At 37.4% G+C, this 18,876-nt stretch overlaps 1 protein-coding gene across 4 annotated transcripts in view; it reads right to left on the bottom strand.

Annotated features, from left to right (window-relative positions):
- LOC136883507 (fatty acid synthase) overlaps nucleotides 1-18,876 on the bottom strand; it is an 830,097-nt gene that overhangs the window by 120,881 nt on the left and 690,340 nt on the right. For all 4 annotated transcript variants that reach the window (XM_068229677.1, XM_068229680.1, XM_068229678.1 and 1 more), the window contains one exon: nucleotides 5,557-5,702. In XM_068229677.1, the coding sequence (XP_068085778.1) occupies nucleotides 5,557-5,702 (146 nt within the window). The remainder of the gene's footprint in view (nucleotides 1-5,556; nucleotides 5,703-18,876) is intronic.

The raw sequence follows: 18,876 nt of genomic DNA, 5'->3' as shown, positions 1-18,876 counted from the left end.
AACTTTGGTTTTCCGAACATTAATGGAGAGACCAAAATGATTGCAAGCACTCTTGAAACAACTGACAGACTGTTGTAGCTCGTAAGAGCAGATGCAGCAGCATCATCTGCATATTGCAATTCCATAACAGAGGAAATCTTAGTAAGCTTTTGGGAGCGCAGTCTAGCCAGACTGAACAGTCCCCCATCGAAGCGATATCTGACCTTTACACCTTGGGTGTCTGTAGATGTTCCATATAGCATGGCAGCCAGATGAAGAGTGAAGAGTGTTGGAGCAAGCATATTTCCCTGTTTCAATCCATGAGTGATGGGAAATGGATCAGAGATAATATTTTGATGAGTGATTTGCCCAGACGTGTTATCATGAAGAACCTTGACCAGATCTACAAAATGCTGTGTACAGCCAAAGTGTTTCAGTACTGTCCACATAACTGGTCTCGAGACTGAGTCAAAAGCCTTTTCTAGGTCATTGAACACTAGGTATAAAGGAGTCAGTTGCTCTCTGCATTTTCCCTGGATTTTCCTTGCACAGAAGATCATATCTGCTGTGCCTCTGGATGTTCGAAAACCGCACTGCAGCTCAGGTAGGATCCTCTCGGAAATAATCTGCAGGCGATTAAGCCAAATTCTAGCAAGATAATTGACACCTTTGGGGTATACAGACCTACAACTTTTATTATAATTTGGGTCCACCTTATTCAATACATAAACATTGTTGCTTAGATGTAATTACAATATATATTTCAATCAGAACTAGTTTCGAAGCCCCTCTGTGTCAACATCAGCTGATATAAATTTGTGGAAAAACTGACAATCATATAAGTTTATCTACTTCAAATTGATCACAATTTAAAACCATATTAACAACATGAAACTGTGTTCAAATTATACTATATTTTCTACAAGTCCTAGACTTGCGAGTCTTAAGCCATAAACTGATAAAAACATATGCAAACCGGTTTGCTCACTTATGAAATAACATGGATTTAAAAAAACAACAACTTAAAAATAAAATAGTCTTAAAGTACTTTGTGCTTAATTGATCGTGCTTCTTAAAACTTGACGTAAAATCGTAGTAGAAATGATTCAATAAAAACTAGTGTGTCCCTTTAATGGAGCAATCCTAGTGAGGTGGAAATGAGCCATAAGTCCTTTGAGATGTTATTAAGGACAACGTTCCCATTTCAATGCGGACCTGTAATAATAGAATGTAATAAACCATCACATCACTGAAGAGGCAAGATATAAAATTCCGTCTTATAATGTAATCGTTCTTACGTGACTCACCTCAAAAGATTGCCATCCATGCGAAGCGCAATGAAGCACAGCAAGCAGTGTTGTGATACTAATCAAGTGCCCAAGGTTGGACGGGACTGAAGAGGGGAAGTAGGGGAAAGTGGGAGGAGCAACTGAGGAACGGCAATTTGTTGGAGCTTTGGAGGGCGTGGTCGTAAGAAGCAACTAACAAAGCTATTACGCATAATATGAAACACAGACCTATTTGCCAGGATATGTATGTTTTTAAAAAACGCAATAAGGAAATCAAATAGAATATTTGATTTTTTGGAAATCTCATTTAAATTAAGGTTCAGATTAAAATACTGTTCTAGGTGTATATAGCAACCCTCCGTAACATCCAGCAAACTTCCTTTTCCCAAGCTCTCCAAGACCTCAATGTCCTGTTCTATAGATGTGAATTTATGCTTTAGATCGCGTATGTGCTGGCCTACCGTGGAAAACCTATTATATTTTATGGCATTAGTATGTTCTGTATATCTAATTTTAAAGTTTCGTCCTGTAAATGTCATTATTGTCATACTTTACAATGGCGAAAAATGAAAGTATCCTCCTATTCAATACATCATATATTCTGTCATTAGACGGAGTAAACAAGTTCACACATGTTTCGGCTCGTTTGAGCCATCTTCAGTGAAAAAATTAGGGGGGTTGGAATAACTTACATAATATGAGTTGAAAAAATGCTAAAAAACATAATGAAAGCGCAAATGAAAAAACAAACAAAAGAGAGCCTAGACGGAAACAAAATAGCACAAATATACAATATTTACATCAATATGCAGAGCAAAAAACAACTTATTGCAACAAAATTCAGTGAAACAGGAGTTAATTTGAAATAATAATTGATACTAAAAAACTGCGTTAACCTAAGAAACAAGGGAATGAGAAAACAAATGATGCAGATGGAAATGAATAATGGTAGCACATGGTGAGGTTGTGGATCTCATAGTTTACAAATTATTAGTTTATAAAAACGACAAAACAGTTTGAAATCGCTGTCAAAATCCTAGTGGAAACCCATCACATCAAAATGGTCAGGAGGAGAGCGGGAGCAAACAATTTTGAGAGAAACCAAGCCTGAATTAACCTGCAGGCGAAAAGCCTGTGATAAGGAGAAAAAACACCTTAAATTTAAGGCTTCAGAAATAGCAGCATTCTTAATATCTTCTCAATCTAGCGGTCCCTTTCTTCATTATTGTTTCATAATGTTGGCTGGTGTTTTGCCTTATTGTAGAGGGGTCGGAAGGGCCGCATATAAAAAATATGAGGAGCTGTGTTAGGTAGAAGACAGATGCATAGTAAATTGTAGTAATCTAGTGGAAACCGTCAATGAAGTTCTAATCTGTTCTAGGTGTATATAGCAACCCTCCGTAACATCCAGCAAACTTCCTTTTCCCAAGCTCTCCAAGACCTCAATGTCCTGTTCTATAGATGTGAATTTATGCTTTAGATCGCGTATGTGCTGGCCTACCGTGGAAAACCTATTATATTTTATGGCATTAGTATGTTCTGTATATCTAATTTTAAAGTTTCGTCCTGTAAATGTCATTATTGTCATACTTTACAATGGCGAAAAATGAAAGTATCCTCCTATTCAATACATCATATATTCCGTCATTAGACGGAGTAAACAAGTTAGATTAGAACTTCATTGACGGTTTCCACTAGATTACTACAATTTACTATGCATCTGTCTTCTACCTAACACAGCTTCTCATATTTTTTATATGCGGCCCTTCCGACCCCTCTACAATAAGGCAAAACACCAGCCAACATTATGAAACAATAATGAAGAAAGGGACCGCTAGATTGAGAAGATATTAAGAATGCTGCTATTTCTGAAGCCTTAAATTTAAGGTGTTTTTTCTCCTTATCACAGGCTTTTCGCCTGCAGGTTAATTCAGGCTTGGTTTCTCTCAAAATTGTTTGCTCCCGCTCTCCTCCTGACCATTTTGATGTGATGGGTTTCCACTAGGATTCTGACAGCGATTTCAAACTGTTTTGTCGTTTTTATAAACTAATAATTTGTAAACTATGAGGTCCACAACCTCACCATGTGCTACCATTATTCATTTCCATCTGCATCATTTGTTTTCTCATTCCCTTGTTTCTTAGGTTAACGCAGTTTTTTAGTATCAATTATTATTTCAAATTAACTCCTGTTTCACTGAATTTTGTTGCAATAAGTTGTTTTTTGCTCTGCATATTGATGTAAATATTGTATATTTGTGCTATTTTGTTTCCGTCTAGGCTCTCTTTTGTTTGTTTTTTCATTTGCGCTTTCATTATGTTTTTTAGCATTTTTTCAACTCATATTATGTAAGTTATTCCAACCCCCCTAATTTTTTCACTGAAGATGGCTCAAACGAGCCGAAACATGTCTGAACTTGTTTACTCCGTCTAATGACGGAATATATGATGTATTGAATAGGAGGATACTTTCATTTTTCGCCATTGTAAAGTGAAAACCGTCAATACGGAATGATTCTAATATGTTGTAATAATTATTGTCATAGGTACATTTTAATACTTCTTTAGTATTAGTCACCTCCTCTATCTGGACATTATCCTTGTAACCAACGAAACTTTAAAATTAGATATACATAACATACTAATGTCATAAAATATAATAGGTTTACCGCGGTAGGCCAGCACATACACGATCTAAAGCATAAATTCACATCTATAGAACAGGACATTGAGGTCTTGGAGAACTTAGGAAAAGGAAGTTTGCTGGATGTTATGGAGGGTTGCTATATACACCTAGCACAGTATTTTAATCCAAACCTTAATTTAAATGAGATTTTTGAAAAATCAAATATTCTATTTGATTTCCTTATTGCGTTTTTTAAAAACGTACATATCCCGGCAAATAGGTCTGTGTTTCGTATCATGCGTAATAGCTTTGCTAGTTGCTTCTTACGACCACACCCTCCAAAGCTCCAACAAATTGCCGTTCCTCAGTTGCTCCTCCCACTTTCCCCTACTTCCCCTCTTCAGTCCCGTCCAACCTTGGGCACTTTATTAGTATCACAACACTGCTTGCTGTGCTTCATTGCGCTTTGCATGGACGGCGATCTTTTGAGGTGAGTCACATAAAAATGATTACGTTATAAGACATAATTTTATATCTTGCCTCTTCAGTGAAGTGATAGTTTATTACATTCTATTATTACAGGTCCACATTGAACTGGGAACGTTGTCCTTAATAACATCTCAAAGGACTTATGGCTCATTTCCACCTCACTAGGATTGCTCCATTAAAGGTACACTGTAGTTTTTATTGAATCATTTCTGCTACAATTTTACATCAAGTTTTAAGAAGCACGATCAATTAAGCACAAAGTACTTCAAGACTATTTTATTTTTAAGTTATTGTTTTTTTTTAAATCCATGTTATTTCATAAGTGAGCAAACCGGTTTGCATATGTTTTTATCAGTTTATGGCTTAAGACTTGCAAGTCTTGGACTTGTAGAAAATATAGTATAATTTGAACACAGTTTCATGTTGTTAATATGGTTTTAAATTGTGTTCAATTTGAAGTAGCTAAACTTATATGATTGTCGATTTTTCCTCAAACTTTTATCAGATGATGATGATGCACAGGGGCGTCAAAACTAGTTCTGAGAAAAATATATGTTGTAATTACATCTAAGCAACAATTTTTATGTACTGAATAAGGTGGACCCAATTTATAATAAAAGTTGTAATCTTGGTTCATTACGGACAAACAATGGAGTTTATTAATTTAACTGTGTACAGACCTAGTGAGGATAGCACTGACACTACTGCCGAACTTGGTCAACAGGCCCTAATGATCAGGAAGATAATGAAGGTAACTATCGAAATGAGAAGGAGGTGAAGAAATTACCACTTGAAGATTGAGGGAAAGGGGAATCATAAAAGAGGGCTGGGATTTTGAAGCCTCGACCTCGGCCTTGAATGCTCCAGTATTGCCAAGTTGGAGGGAAACTAAATGTGATGGGCTTGAATGTCCTGAGCCCCTAAAACTTATCAACAATAACATTACAATGAGTATTGTTGTTAGCTTGAATGACCTGTATAAGCAGAAACATATCAGGAAGAAGATTGTTGTTAGCTGAGGTGTGCTTTATCTTGTCTCCTCCCACTCATCTCCAAGAGACGATATTACTGCTGCAGTTATACAAAAAATAACCTATAAATGGTTGGTAAGACAGCTAGTCTGAACTACATACGAAAAGCAGCTTCTTGGAACAGTTTTTAGTCTTGTCTCACCTGCAATAATGTAGCTCAGTTTTTCATTGCAGTAATATCGTGGCCGTGCCTTCATGATTTTAAGAGTTGGAATAGCCAGTTTGTCATCTTCTTCATCTCTAATTTTGATCAGTACTTTGCCCATGTGTTTTCCAGCTGCCATGAATCTGCACAGATGAAGCATATACTAATGATCACTCCTATTACACTGCTATAAAAATATTACAGTATTTATTTATCATATGACATTACAACAAGGTTTTACATATGGAAATGAATGACATAACATAACATAACATAACATAACATAACATAACATAACATAACATAACATAACATAACATAACATAACATAACATAACATAACATAACATAACATAACATAACATAACATAACATAACATAACACAACATGTTTAAGAGAGCTGAAAACTTTTAATACCTGTGAGATGTAATTGAAGAAAATAGAGGAAACAGGATGGAAATCAATGAAAGAGAAAGGTGTGCAAATGGATTCTTTAAGAGTGTGGGAGGACTGATATGGAACAGGGATGTACCACAGAGATGTAAAGGAATTATTTACAAGACTTATTTTGTGGCAATTTTAACATATGGATCAGAAACATGGGTGATGAAGGAGAGGGATAAAATTAGAATACAAGCAATGGAAATGAAGTTTCAGAGGTGTCAAGTAAGTATAACAAGAACGGACAGAGTAAGAAATGAGAAAGTTTGGGAAATGTGGTACCCCTACAGGAAAAGATAGAAAAAATCAAGGCTGCAGTGGTATGGAGATGCTAAAAGAATGGGAGAAGAGAGGATACCAAGAAAGATGTTAGAAATGGAGCTGAAGGGAAGAAGACCTAGAGGAAGACTCAGGGACAGACGGCTGAAAGGTTTAAAGAAGAGCATCGAGGCAAGAGCAGGGAAATGGACAACAGTGAGAGAAGAGAATTGGTGGATGGACCAAAAAAAAAAGATGGAGAGACTTATGTTCCAAGAAGACCCAGCCTGGGGTTGGAAACTGCTCCAGATGATGATGATGATGATGATGATGATGATGAACATAATAAAAAAAGACAAATTTTCAGCCATTACATGTCCACCTGTTTTAAGGGGATGGATGTGTGGAACAAAGCCATTTAGTGTGAAGATCTTCACTATCTCAGTGGAATGGAAGGTCTTAATTATGCAAAGTTTTCTTATACTCCCTCCCAATCATTTCTCCATCATAGGTCTGGTGGAGCTATATGACTTAGAACAGGGAGAAAGTGGATTGGGGTTGATTTTATGGTGACTGTAATTATGCACATTGACTCATTTAACTGCCTATGGGTACTGTTAAGCCAAACCAAGAGAGCAGTACTCAGCAGTGGAGTACACAAGACCTAATGCTCAGGATTGCAGTACAGTTGCAGAGGAACCCCACGAGGTACCGCATACTTGTCCTAGTAAAATGTTTGGCAGCTAATTTAGAGAAATGCTCCTTAAACGATGAAGTCCTATTAAGATTATATCAAGATATTTTGGGTATCTGTTGTGATTCAGATGTCTGTTTTAAAAGTAAACATTGAGTTCACTGTTTGTAAGTCTGCTATTCAAATCAATCATAGACCTCTGTATTGATTAATGTATCCTAATACTGCACAACTTGTGTGCAATAAAGTTTATATATATTAGATGCATTCGGCCAGACTCCACTTGCCAAAATTTTCTTCCATGATAGCTACAGCATTTATAAAAATAAACTGTTTTCTATGAACTAACAACAGACGGACATACCTTTCCTCTTCTGTTTTATCCTATTTGAATAAATCAACATGATAGCATTTAAAATCTAAAATGTAGGTAGCATCTTAGATGTATGGCTTCCATGTTCCATTAAATTATTATTAACTTTTTTTCTTTTCAGCTTGAACCATGGTCTGCCAACATTTTGAACACTGACCATAAAAATGGATATGATGTCCAAATAATTAAAAACTGAATTTCAAAACATACATACATACATCATCAATACGGACTGTTATGCCTTTTCAGCTTCCAGTCTGCAAACCTCTGTGAATTTAATATCCCTCACCACAATCCACTGTTTGTAACTAGTTCTGTGGCCTCATTAATCTATACCATTTATCTTTAAATCAATACAAATTGAGTCTAATCATTGTCATCTTGGTCTCCCTCTACTTCTCTTACCCTCAATAACATAGTCCATTACTCTCCTACGTAACTTATCCTCCTCCATTCATCTCACTGAAGCCGGTTTATGTGTAAAGCATCATCCACCGAGTTCATTACTAACTTACCCTTTATCTTCTCATTCTGAATGCCCTACTGTCATTGTTCCCACCTGTTTGTATCAGCATTCATTCTTGCTACATTCTCGCTACTTTCATGTCTGTTACTTCTAACTTACAAATAAGATATCCTGAGTCCACCCAGGTTTCAGTCATGTAAAGAAAAGCTAGTCTGAAAACAGACCAGAGATGAGCCCACTGAATTAGCTTTATTGCACCTTGACTCAATCTCACTTACTATACTACCATCCTGGGAGGAAACACATCCTAATTACTTAATGATCTACCTATTCCAGCTTTATTTTCCCAACCTCTTAGATTTCTTACCTACTGACATAAATTTAGTATTGGAAAGGCTAATTTTCATATCATACTCATTGCACCTATTTTTAAGTTGCAAGATATCAGACTGCAGGCAATCGGTACAATCTGCCATTAAGACCAGCTCGTCGCCATAGGCCAAACTGCTTAATATATTTTCATCTAACAGAATCCCACCCTGCCACTTACAATCTTTCAGTAGGTGACTGATGCAAACTATGAAGAGCATAGGTCTAACACCTGTATGCACCTTGAACCAAGAACTCATTCTACCATCAATTCTCACTGTCCTCCAATCGTCAACATAAATGCTTTTAGCAAACATCTTTTACCTCGGTACTCAGTCAGATGCTTTCTCTGGATCTATGAAACATAAACATACCTAACTGTCTATTCCTCTCGTAGCATTTTTCAATTACCTGGCACATACTGAAAGTCTGATCCTGACTACTACTCTGCAGTATGAAACCACACTGGTTTTCATGCAACTTCCTCTCAACCACTGTTTGCACCCTTACTTCCAAAATCCCAGTGAACATCTTGCCTGGTATACTGATCAATGAAATACCTTAATAGTTGTTGCAATCCTTCTTGTTCCCTTGCTTATAGATAGGTGAATTTACTGCTTTTGTCCAATTAGAAGATACCGGTACCTTTCTAATATTCCATGCTAATCTTATTACTCTATGAGACCATGTATGTATGTTTTAAAATTGTTATGTCTTTTCTTCTAATTTGTATGTATTTACAACATTTAAGGCTGACAGACACACTGGATTAATAAAAACTCAACGATGAAATTGTAACCGTACCGGGACAATTGCGGTTAGCATAATAATAATAAACATAATAATAATAATGATAATAATAATAAGGTAAAACCAGTAGTAATAATATAATACTTAATAATATGACTAAGGAAATGGTAAATAACGCAGGGGCGGTGAATTCACATCAAAACATGGAAATGTGACGAGTATCTTTCGATGTGTAAAATTAAACCAAATACAGGGAACACTTACAGGCCTAAAAATGACAACTAAGAAAGGATAGTGGAAGGTGCTTAGAACCCTACGAGGTCTATGGAAACGTATAATGTTATGGGGGAGAAAAGACTTACAATAGTACACCCAACAGACAAATAATTATTAAGAAAATGAACATACAATTATAAATGAACAAATAAATGAACTGCGGATAAACATACTTGAGATACAAACAAAAGATGTGTAAGGGAAACAATTAAGCTCTTCGGTCATGAACAAACTTTGACATAGAGATTCAGAATTTACAGAATGAAAGGAGGCAACCTCGAACGAAACAAAATTAATTACACAATTCAAGAAAGCGTTACAGTTACTTACAATTACAACTAGATTTAGAAAAGAAGGTTTGCCTCTGAAAACAACACGTTGCGGACTAGCATAATCGCTAAGTCATATACATGCTCTATTTTGGAAAATGTGGAAAACTAGAGGAAATTCCAGCACATGAGATGAACTTCTACATAATTACTGAATTTACATTAAGTGGGAATAGTCCCAAACATATGAATGCATTTAAATAGCATAAGGCAAAAATGCGCTTACCTTTGGCGGCTGACGACCCATTGCGGGACGGGCGCTAAACATGCCCGCCCGCTGTAGTGATCCAAATTCAAAGACGCAGACAAAGTGACTCGCACACGCGAGGAGCCACAAACAGGAAATAGAGTGATTACAAATGACCAATAGCTACACTCCAGTTTGCCACATTCACCTATTAAAAATCCTAATATACTGGCCAATAAAAACACTTGTACTTTTGACCAATGACAATGATATTCTAGAATTATGCTTTCTGCAGAATTTGCATCTTCGCGGATATTACAAAACGACAGGAAGGGCCACTTACACGTGGCACACCCTGCCTCACAAGTCATGAATAAAATTTCCCCATCCCTTTCCATAGTTAACAAAATAATACAATTTAAACCAGGAAACGTAAATACCATAAATCTTCTTCATAGTCCATTTCTACATATGCCTAAATGTGTAATAATTTTTAAATAAGAAAGCTTCATACAATAATTTGCTTTGCACAAATTCTTCAGTTTTTTAAAGTTTTTGTTTACCTAAAATGATGACAAGACAAAAATTTACATAATATTACATAATAAAGACTTCTGTTGCTTCACTGATTTCTGCTCACCAACGGCCACAGAAATGAAATTTACTTGTTCTTGATGATTTTTGACACTTAACAGAATCAGCAGTACAACAATCGAGTCAAACTGGTAACATATCTGATGTTTGAATGTTCAAAAATATTCATGTGTTAAATGCACTTGTTAGCACTAGAGTGCAGCATTAGCCAGGCAGCTTAACATGCTGGAAGTAGACTTCCAGCAAGGTAATGAGGAAGACATTGCGTGACATGCAGCAGACATGTGGTCGGACAAATCTAACTCCACATCCTGCGACTCAAGGTGACTGCTGCTGCTGTTGTTGTTGCTAAACAAAAGACCTTTGAGCGTTTGATTAACTTTTTTTGGCTTCCAATAAAATTGTGGTGTTTCTTCTTCTTTTTTATTAGTCAATCCTAAGACTGGTTTGCAGTGGTTGTCACTATTCTCCTCCACTCCTGCCTGTCCTCAGCCAGCCTCTTCAGCTCTACTTAGGAGAAACAGCTCAGATCCTTGATGATTTGGTCGATGTACTCCAGTCTACAGTCTAGGTCTGCCCCTTGCATTGGAGACATCAGTGGCACCCTCAAGTAGGTCCCACTGTAAGCAGATGGTGAATCTCTTCACTGGTAACCTTGTCTACCCACTGTATCTTGAGGATCCTATGGTGGCATTACATCTGACCTTGTATTCCATTCATCTGTACTTCTGAGTAGGTAGTTAAAGTATCCGTAATTTATATTTCGCTCCCTCAATCTTTCAGTATTTATGAGCGGTTAGCTAATAATAATAATAAAGTTCATATATCCCAGTAATTGCAGTTCAAGTCCCTGGAGTAGTAGTAGTAGTAGTAGTAGTAGTAGTAGTAGTAGTTTTGATAGAAATATTTGAGAAATTATTGTAGACAACCTCGTATTTTTCAGTAGGCCTAATTAAGGACACTTTTATTCTCCGTCCCGTGGAGTAGGGAAAATAATAGTAATCCACCAGCTGTAATAATCACATAACCACATTTCAGTAGAATTGTAGTGAAGAAAAGGTATAATATACTAGATACGGTAGTATCTTGCCAGTAATATTCGTGTTTTTCTTCGTGTACGGCAATCCTTTCGATACTTAAGCATTTAACCAAACACAGTGTAGTGTAGTGTAGTGTAGATACATTGTAGTATAGATACAGTACATTTAGATAGTGCCGTATCTTGCCTGCTATATTCGTGTGTTATTTTTTCGTGTGTATCTATTAGACCGTAATACAAATAACAATTTGTCTAAGCATTTAGCTTCGTTGGTGATCTTTGAGTACAGTAGTTCTTGCAAATTTCATTTCTGTTGTGCTTAGTTTAGTGACATACGGTACGGTACCGGTATCGTAATTAGGATATGTCTGAAAGTAGTTTAAAATTACTGTAGTGTACTGTACAGTAGTATACGAGTAATATCCTATTAGAATTTAGTGTGATTATCCTATTATTGTAAAATATTTGTGTAGTACTGGTGTAGTAGGGGTATCCGTAGAAACTCTTACTAAAATACTGTTGTAATTAGAATAGGCTTAACTGCAGTTTGGAATTGTGTAGTTCTTGTGTAGGCTATTACTTTTGATATTCAGTAATTAACAGCAGTTTTTATCCTGTCAGGGGTTGTAGGATATATAAAAAAATAGAGCACGACTAAGTAGTATTGTAGTGTAGTCGTATATTAATTACCTTATTGTTGTGTACTATCCCAGACAATATATCCCTCCGTTCATTTTTTTTTTTTTTTTTGCAAATAAGTTATTTTATTTTTAATTTCATTTTTCCCCCCGAAAAGAACGGCTAAGGAGCACGAGTGTACTTCCTGTGGGTGTGGCGAGGCATTGAGGGGTATGAGGGAGGAGTTGCAAAGTTTGAGGGAGATAATTAGGATTCTCACAGAAGACAGGAGGGAAGATAGGACTCCCTCAAACAATGTACAGGTTACAGTAGGTGTACAAGAGGGAGGGGAAGGAAAGGGGGAGTTGTAGAAGACAGGTGGTCTAATGTTCTAAGGGGAAGGAGATTGCAGGCTAAGGGCTCTATTCAGGATCAGAATTCAGGACAGGTGTCTGTGCAAAATCGGTACGAGTCACTCCAGGTAGAACAACAGAGGGAAGATGAGGGACAGGGAACTGTTGCTGAGATGTGTGGAAGTAGGAGGAAAGGAAAAGGTAGGAAAGGAAAATCTAGAGTAGAGGATAGGAAAAGACAGGTGGAACAGGGTCATGGGAAGGAGAAAAGGGAGGAGGAAGTAGCTTCTGCAGCTATCAGGAAAGATAGGGCTGACCAGGAGGGGAGGGGATCAAATGAGGTGGGTAGGGTTGAGGCACTGGTCATGGGGGATTCCATCGTTAGACACGTGGGGAAAGTGTGTGGAGGAAAGGGTACCAGGGTAGAGTGTTATCCAGGAATTATGTTGAGGCAGATGTTGAGGAAAGTAGAAGAGAGGGAGGAGGGGAAGGAGAAGGTGGTAGTGTTTCACGTTGGTACCGACAACGTAAGGCAAGCTGATGTAAGTACCAACATAGTTGGAGATGTGTGGGATCTGGTAAATGCAGCACGGGTGAAGTTTAAGAAAGCGGAGATTGTTATTAGTGGAATACTGTGTAGGAGGGATACTGACTGGAGGGTGATTGGGGATTTAAATGAGACAATGGAGTGGGTATGTGGGAAACTGGGAGTGAAATTTCTAGATCCTAATGGGTGGGTAGGAGATAGGGATTTGCACTCGGATGGCCTTCAATTAAACCGCAGTGGTACGTATAAGTTAGGAAATTTGTTTGGAAGGGTAATAGGGAGGTACATTCAGGGAAACGGGATGGCCTAGGGAGCGGTGATAAGGGAACAGGGAACTGGAAATCAAGTAGGGATGACATAAAATTGTTAGTGTTGAACTGTAGAAGTATTGTAAGGAAAGGAATAGAATTAAGTAATTTAATAGATATATATTTACCAGATATTGTAATAGGAGTTGAATCATGGCTGAGAAATGATATAATGGATGCAGAAATTTTCTCACGGCACTGGAGTGTGTATCGCAGAGATAGGATAGGAAGGGTGGGAGGCGGAGTGTTCATTCTGGTGAAAGAAGAATTTGTAAGCTACGAAAAAATTAAAGATGAGACACATGAAATTCTAGGTGTAAGGCTCATTTCTAAAGATAATAGGCAACTTGATATATTTGGAGTGTACAGATCGGGAAAGGGTAGCACTGACGTGGATTCGGAATTATTTGATAGGATAGTCAGCTATGTGGGAAACGACATGGAAAGAAATGTGATTGTAGCGGGAGATCTGAATTTGCCAGATGTCAATTGGGAAGGAAATGCGAACGACAGGAAGCATGACCAACAAATGGCAAATAAGTTGATATGGGAAGGACAGCTGATTCAGAAAGTGATGGAACCAACCAGAGGGAAAAATATACTGGATGTGGTGCTGATAAAACCAGATGAGCTCTATAGGGAAACTGAAGTAATAGATGGTATTAGTGATCATGAAGCTGTTTTTGTGGTAGTTAAAAATAAATGTGATAGAAAGGAAGGTCTCAAAAGTAGGACTGTTACGCAGTACCATATGGCTCATAAAGCAGGCATGAGGCAGTTTCTAAAAAGTAACTATGATCGGTGGAAAACGGTAAATAAAAATGTAAACAGACTCTGGGATGGGTTTAAAGAAATTGTTGAGGAATGTGAAAACAGGTTTGTACCATTAAGGGTGGTAAGGAATGGTAAAGACCCACCTTATTATAATAGATAAATAAAGAGACTAAGAAGGAGGTGCAGACTGGAAAGAAATAGAGTTAGAAATGGTTGTGGAAGTAAGGAGAAATTGAAGGAACTTACTAGAAAATTGAATCTAGCAAAGAAGGCAGCTAAGGATAACATGATGGCAAGCATAATTGGCAGTCATACGAATTTTAGTGAAAAATGGAAGGGTATGTATAGGTATTTTAAGGCAGAAACAGGTTCCAAGAAGGACATTCCAGGAATAATTAATGAACAAGGGGAGTGTGTATGTGAGGATCTTCAAAAGGCAGAAGTATTCAGTCAACAGTATGTAAAGATTGTTGGTTACAATAATAATGTCGAGATAGAGGAAGAGACTAAGGCCAAAGAAGTAATAAAATTTACATATGATACCAATGACATTTACAATAATATACAAAAGTTGAAAGCTAGAAAAGCGGCTGGAATTGATCAGATTTCTGGGGATATACTAAAGACAATGGGTTGGGATATAGTACCATATCTGAAGTACTTATTTGATTATTGTTTGGTCGGAGGAGCTATACCAGATGAATGGAGAGTTGCTATAGTAGCCCCTGTGTAAAAAGGAAAGGGTGATAGACATAAAGCTGAAAATTACAGGCCAGTAAGTTTGACATGCATTGTATGTAAGCTTTGGGAAGGCATTCTTTCTGATTATATTAGACATGTTTGTGAAATTAATAACTGGTTCAATAGAAGGCAATTCGGTTTTAGGAAAGGTTATTCCACTGAAGCTCAACTGGTAGGATTCCAGCAAGATATAGCAGATATCTTGGATTCTGGAGGTCAAATGGACTGTATTGCGATTGACCTGTCTAAAGCATTTGATAGGGTGGATCATGGGAGACTACTGGCAAAAATGAGTGCAATTGGACTAGACAAAAGAGTGACTGAATGGGTTGCTATATTTCTAGAAAATAGATCTCAAAGAATTAGAGTAGGTGAAGCTTTATCTGACCCTGTAATAATTAAGAGGGGAATTCCTCAAGGCAGTATTATCGGACCTTTATGTTTTCTTATATATATATAAATGATATGAGTAAAGGAGTGGAATCGGAGGTAAGGCTTTTTGCGGATGATGTTATTCTCTATAGAGTGATAAATAAGTTACAAGATTGTGAGCAACTGCAACGTGACCTCGAAAATGTTGTGAGATGGACAGCAGGCAATGGTATGTTGATAAACGGGGTTAAAAGTCAGGTTGTGAGTTTCACAAATAGGAAAAGTCCTCTCAGTTTTAATTACTGCGTTGATGGGGTGAAAGTTCCTTTTGGGGATCATTGTAAGTATCTAGGTGTTAATATAAGGAAAGACCTTCATTGGGGTAATCACATAAATATGATTGTAAATAAAGGGTACAGATCTCTGCACATGGTTATGAGGGTATTTAGGGGTTGTAGTAAGGATGTAAAGGAGAGTGCATATAAGTCTCTGGTAAGACCCCAACTAGAGTATGGTTCCAGTGTATGGGACCCTCACCAGGATTACCTGATTCAAGAACTGGAAAAAATCCAAAGAAAAGCAGCTCGATTTGTTCTGGGTGATTTCCGACAAAAGAGTAGCGTTACAAAAATGTTGCAATGTTTGGGTTGGGAAGAATTGAGAGAAAGAAGAAGAGCTGCTCGACTAAGTGGTATGTACCAATTTAATGGTCCGTTATTGGACATTATAAATTTTCCAGCTAACTCATTCTTGGTTGCCTGCGTTTCGCCCTCGTGTGCTAAGTTAGGCTCATCAGTTGGGACTTAGCACACCACCCAAGACGCAAGGCTAGTGCATACGGTGGAGGCCACTGCATAGGCTACTTGAAGCCACCAGCAGTGCCAATGCACTATGAGAGCTATGTCTCATTTCCAAAAATTGATGCCTGCCTGGCCATCAGATAATACAGATGTTGATTCCCATAGGGAATTTAAAATATTTGTCCCGAATGAGTAAATTTACCAATTTAATGGTCCGTTATTGGACATTATAAATTTTCCAGCCCTCGAGGGCGAAACGCAGGCAACCAAGAATGAGTTAGCTGGAAAATTTATAATGTCCAATAACGGACCATTAAATTGGTATTATAAATTTACTCATTCGGCACAAATATTTTAAATTCCCTATGGGAATCAACATCTGTATTATTAAGTGGTATGTTCCAAGCTGTCAGCGGAGAGATGGCGTGGAATGACATTAGTAGACGAATAAGTTTGAATGGCGTTTATAAAAGTAGGAAAGATCACAATATGAAGATAAAGTTGGAATTCAAGAGGACAAACTGGGGCAAATATTCATTTATAGGAAGGGGAGTTAGGGATTGGAATAACTTACCAAGGGAGATGTTCAATAAATTTCCAATTTCTTTGAAATCATTTAGGAAAAGGCTAGGAAAGCAACAGATAGGGAATCTGCCACCTGGGCAACTGCCCTAAATGCAGATCAGTATTGATTGATTGATTGATCTTGCTGCTGCTGATGATGATGATGCTTGTTGTTTAAAGGGGCCTAACTTCTATGTTACTGGCCCATTATATCTTGAAGGCATCAATTCTCTTCCTTCACACTGAACCAAGAGTCCACATTTCACTGTCGTCAGCAGCACACTCCAAATGGATGTCTTGAGGAGCTGCTTCCTTAGGCCCAGGTCAGTGTCGTTAGAAGTGAAGAGCTTTTTTCTTTCTTGTAGACATGATATGGGGTTTTGGGATTATTCCCTGTCAAGAAAACAAGGTGCAACTCTTTATGTTTTGCAGGAAACCTTGTTGTGCCCCTTCAGAAGAAAATCCTGACTGTTCCCGAGGAAGTCTTCTACAATAATGAGGGTTTGGATTTAAGAATGCTTTACCATTGGACCTGTAGTGGTACGTTCGTTTGTCACCAGGTGGCTCGCTGTATGCTGGCAGGAGCTGATGACAAAATTAAGCTCCAATTAAGATGTTTTATCACACCGTGCGTGCTTGAGAAGTATCAGAGAGGACATCAGACGAATCAGGGACAAATGTGGTAGAAAAATAAGTACAAATTAATAAAATAAAATGCAATGAAAGACACCCCAATAGAATGGAACAGAGCTGAAGAATGGAAAGAAAGCATGTGGAGAAAACCAGAGGATGATAATGATGTGTGACGGTGTGAGAGGGTGAGGGGGGGGGGGGGGGGGGTTGGCACAACCAGTGTACACACGTTATAAAAGTATGACATAACACATAGCTTGGACTGAAGCAACTAGTGATGATGAACGAACAAATTTGGAAAATTTCTTGTTGAATGCTGGTTGATCTTATTTGCAATATTTGCCTTACTTCGGTTGTCGGATGTTATCCTGCTTCCTAGGTAGGAGAAGTCATAAATGTTCTTTAATCCGTGTCAACCCAGGACCATGGCGGCCTCAGTCCCGTGCCTAACACAAGAAAGTTGAAGCAATGCCAGCCTCAGCTAGGAGACGCAAAACCACTGGGCCCCCCCCTTTTAGTCGCCTTTTATGACAGGCATGGGATACCGTGGACATATTCTACCACCCCCACCCACAGATGCGACTGAGACAGATCAATGATTGTAACAAACTAGGTCTTACCCATACCAGAATACACAGAGCATCTGAGGTGATCAGAGCAGAATATAGGGTTGCCATACCAGAAACATAAAAATTCAGAATATTTTGATACAACAAGTCTGCACATGTCTTCTTATGCTTCCCATTTCAGAAACAGATTATTAACCGCAATATTTGAGGATCAAAGGTTTCAGGTGACGCAAGTATGGGAAAAAGCTAGGATTGGAAAGGTAACAGCCGTGGCCTTAATTAAGGTACAGCCTAGTGTGAAAATGGGAAACCACTGAATATCATCTTCAGGGCTGCCAATGGTGGAATTCAAACCCACCCTCTTCTGACTGCAAGTTCACTGCTATGTGACATTAACAGTGCATCCAACTAGTTTGGTTCTAGTAATAGCACAACAAAATAATTTACAATGGATTTTATTTTGTACAGTTCCACATTCTTTACATTTACATTCCTTTTTCTGAGAAGCAGTTAAACAAATCAGATTATGATCTTTGTTAACAAAATATGTTTGTTCATAAAGTAATCATGAAATGCAACACGTCATGTCTTTAAATTTATATTGTGACATTAAAATTGATTTTATAAAAGTCACTTATTGAACAAGTTAACAAGCACAAAGAAGAGAGAGAGAACAGAAGCTTCAATAGCAAAGACAAAGCAAAGAATGGCAAAGAATGAATGAACTGGTAGTGTTATTGATTCAATACTGTATTTATCAATTCAGAAATATCAATACAGAAAGGAGGAATACAAGCTTTTTCAACTTTAGAATCAGATCACAAATTCTGTGCTCTCTGCGATAACGAGATCACTCTTCACTGACCTTCACTGGAAAAAGTTGTTAAACAAAATTTTGCTTATATTTGAAGATGACTACATAAAAAAATACTTTTAAAATGTACAAAGAGTGGGGCTTCATTTTTTTTTTACCAGTAATTATAAAATTTTAGGATATTTGTAAGGAATTAAAAATTCAGGCAGGATATATTTTTCAATTACAAGATATTAGAATCATTAAGTACTGACGGTTTTCACTTTACAAAGCAAATTTAATATGTCCTATTCAATACATACACATCTCCATCATTAGATGGAGTAATAATAGTCAAACTTTTTTCACCTCGTTTGAGCCATCTTCAGTGAAAAAAGGGCGGTTAAAGTAATTTTCATAATAGATGCTAAAATTGTGTTAGAAACATAATGAAGGAAAGAATGAAAA

The sequence above is a fragment of the Anabrus simplex genome, chromosome 11, assembly GCF_040414725.1.
Source record: "Anabrus simplex isolate iqAnaSimp1 chromosome 11, ASM4041472v1, whole genome shotgun sequence".
Lineage (NCBI taxonomy): Eukaryota > Metazoa > Arthropoda > Insecta > Orthoptera > Tettigoniidae > Anabrus > Anabrus simplex.
This window is presented reverse-complemented; position numbering and strand designations above follow the sequence as displayed.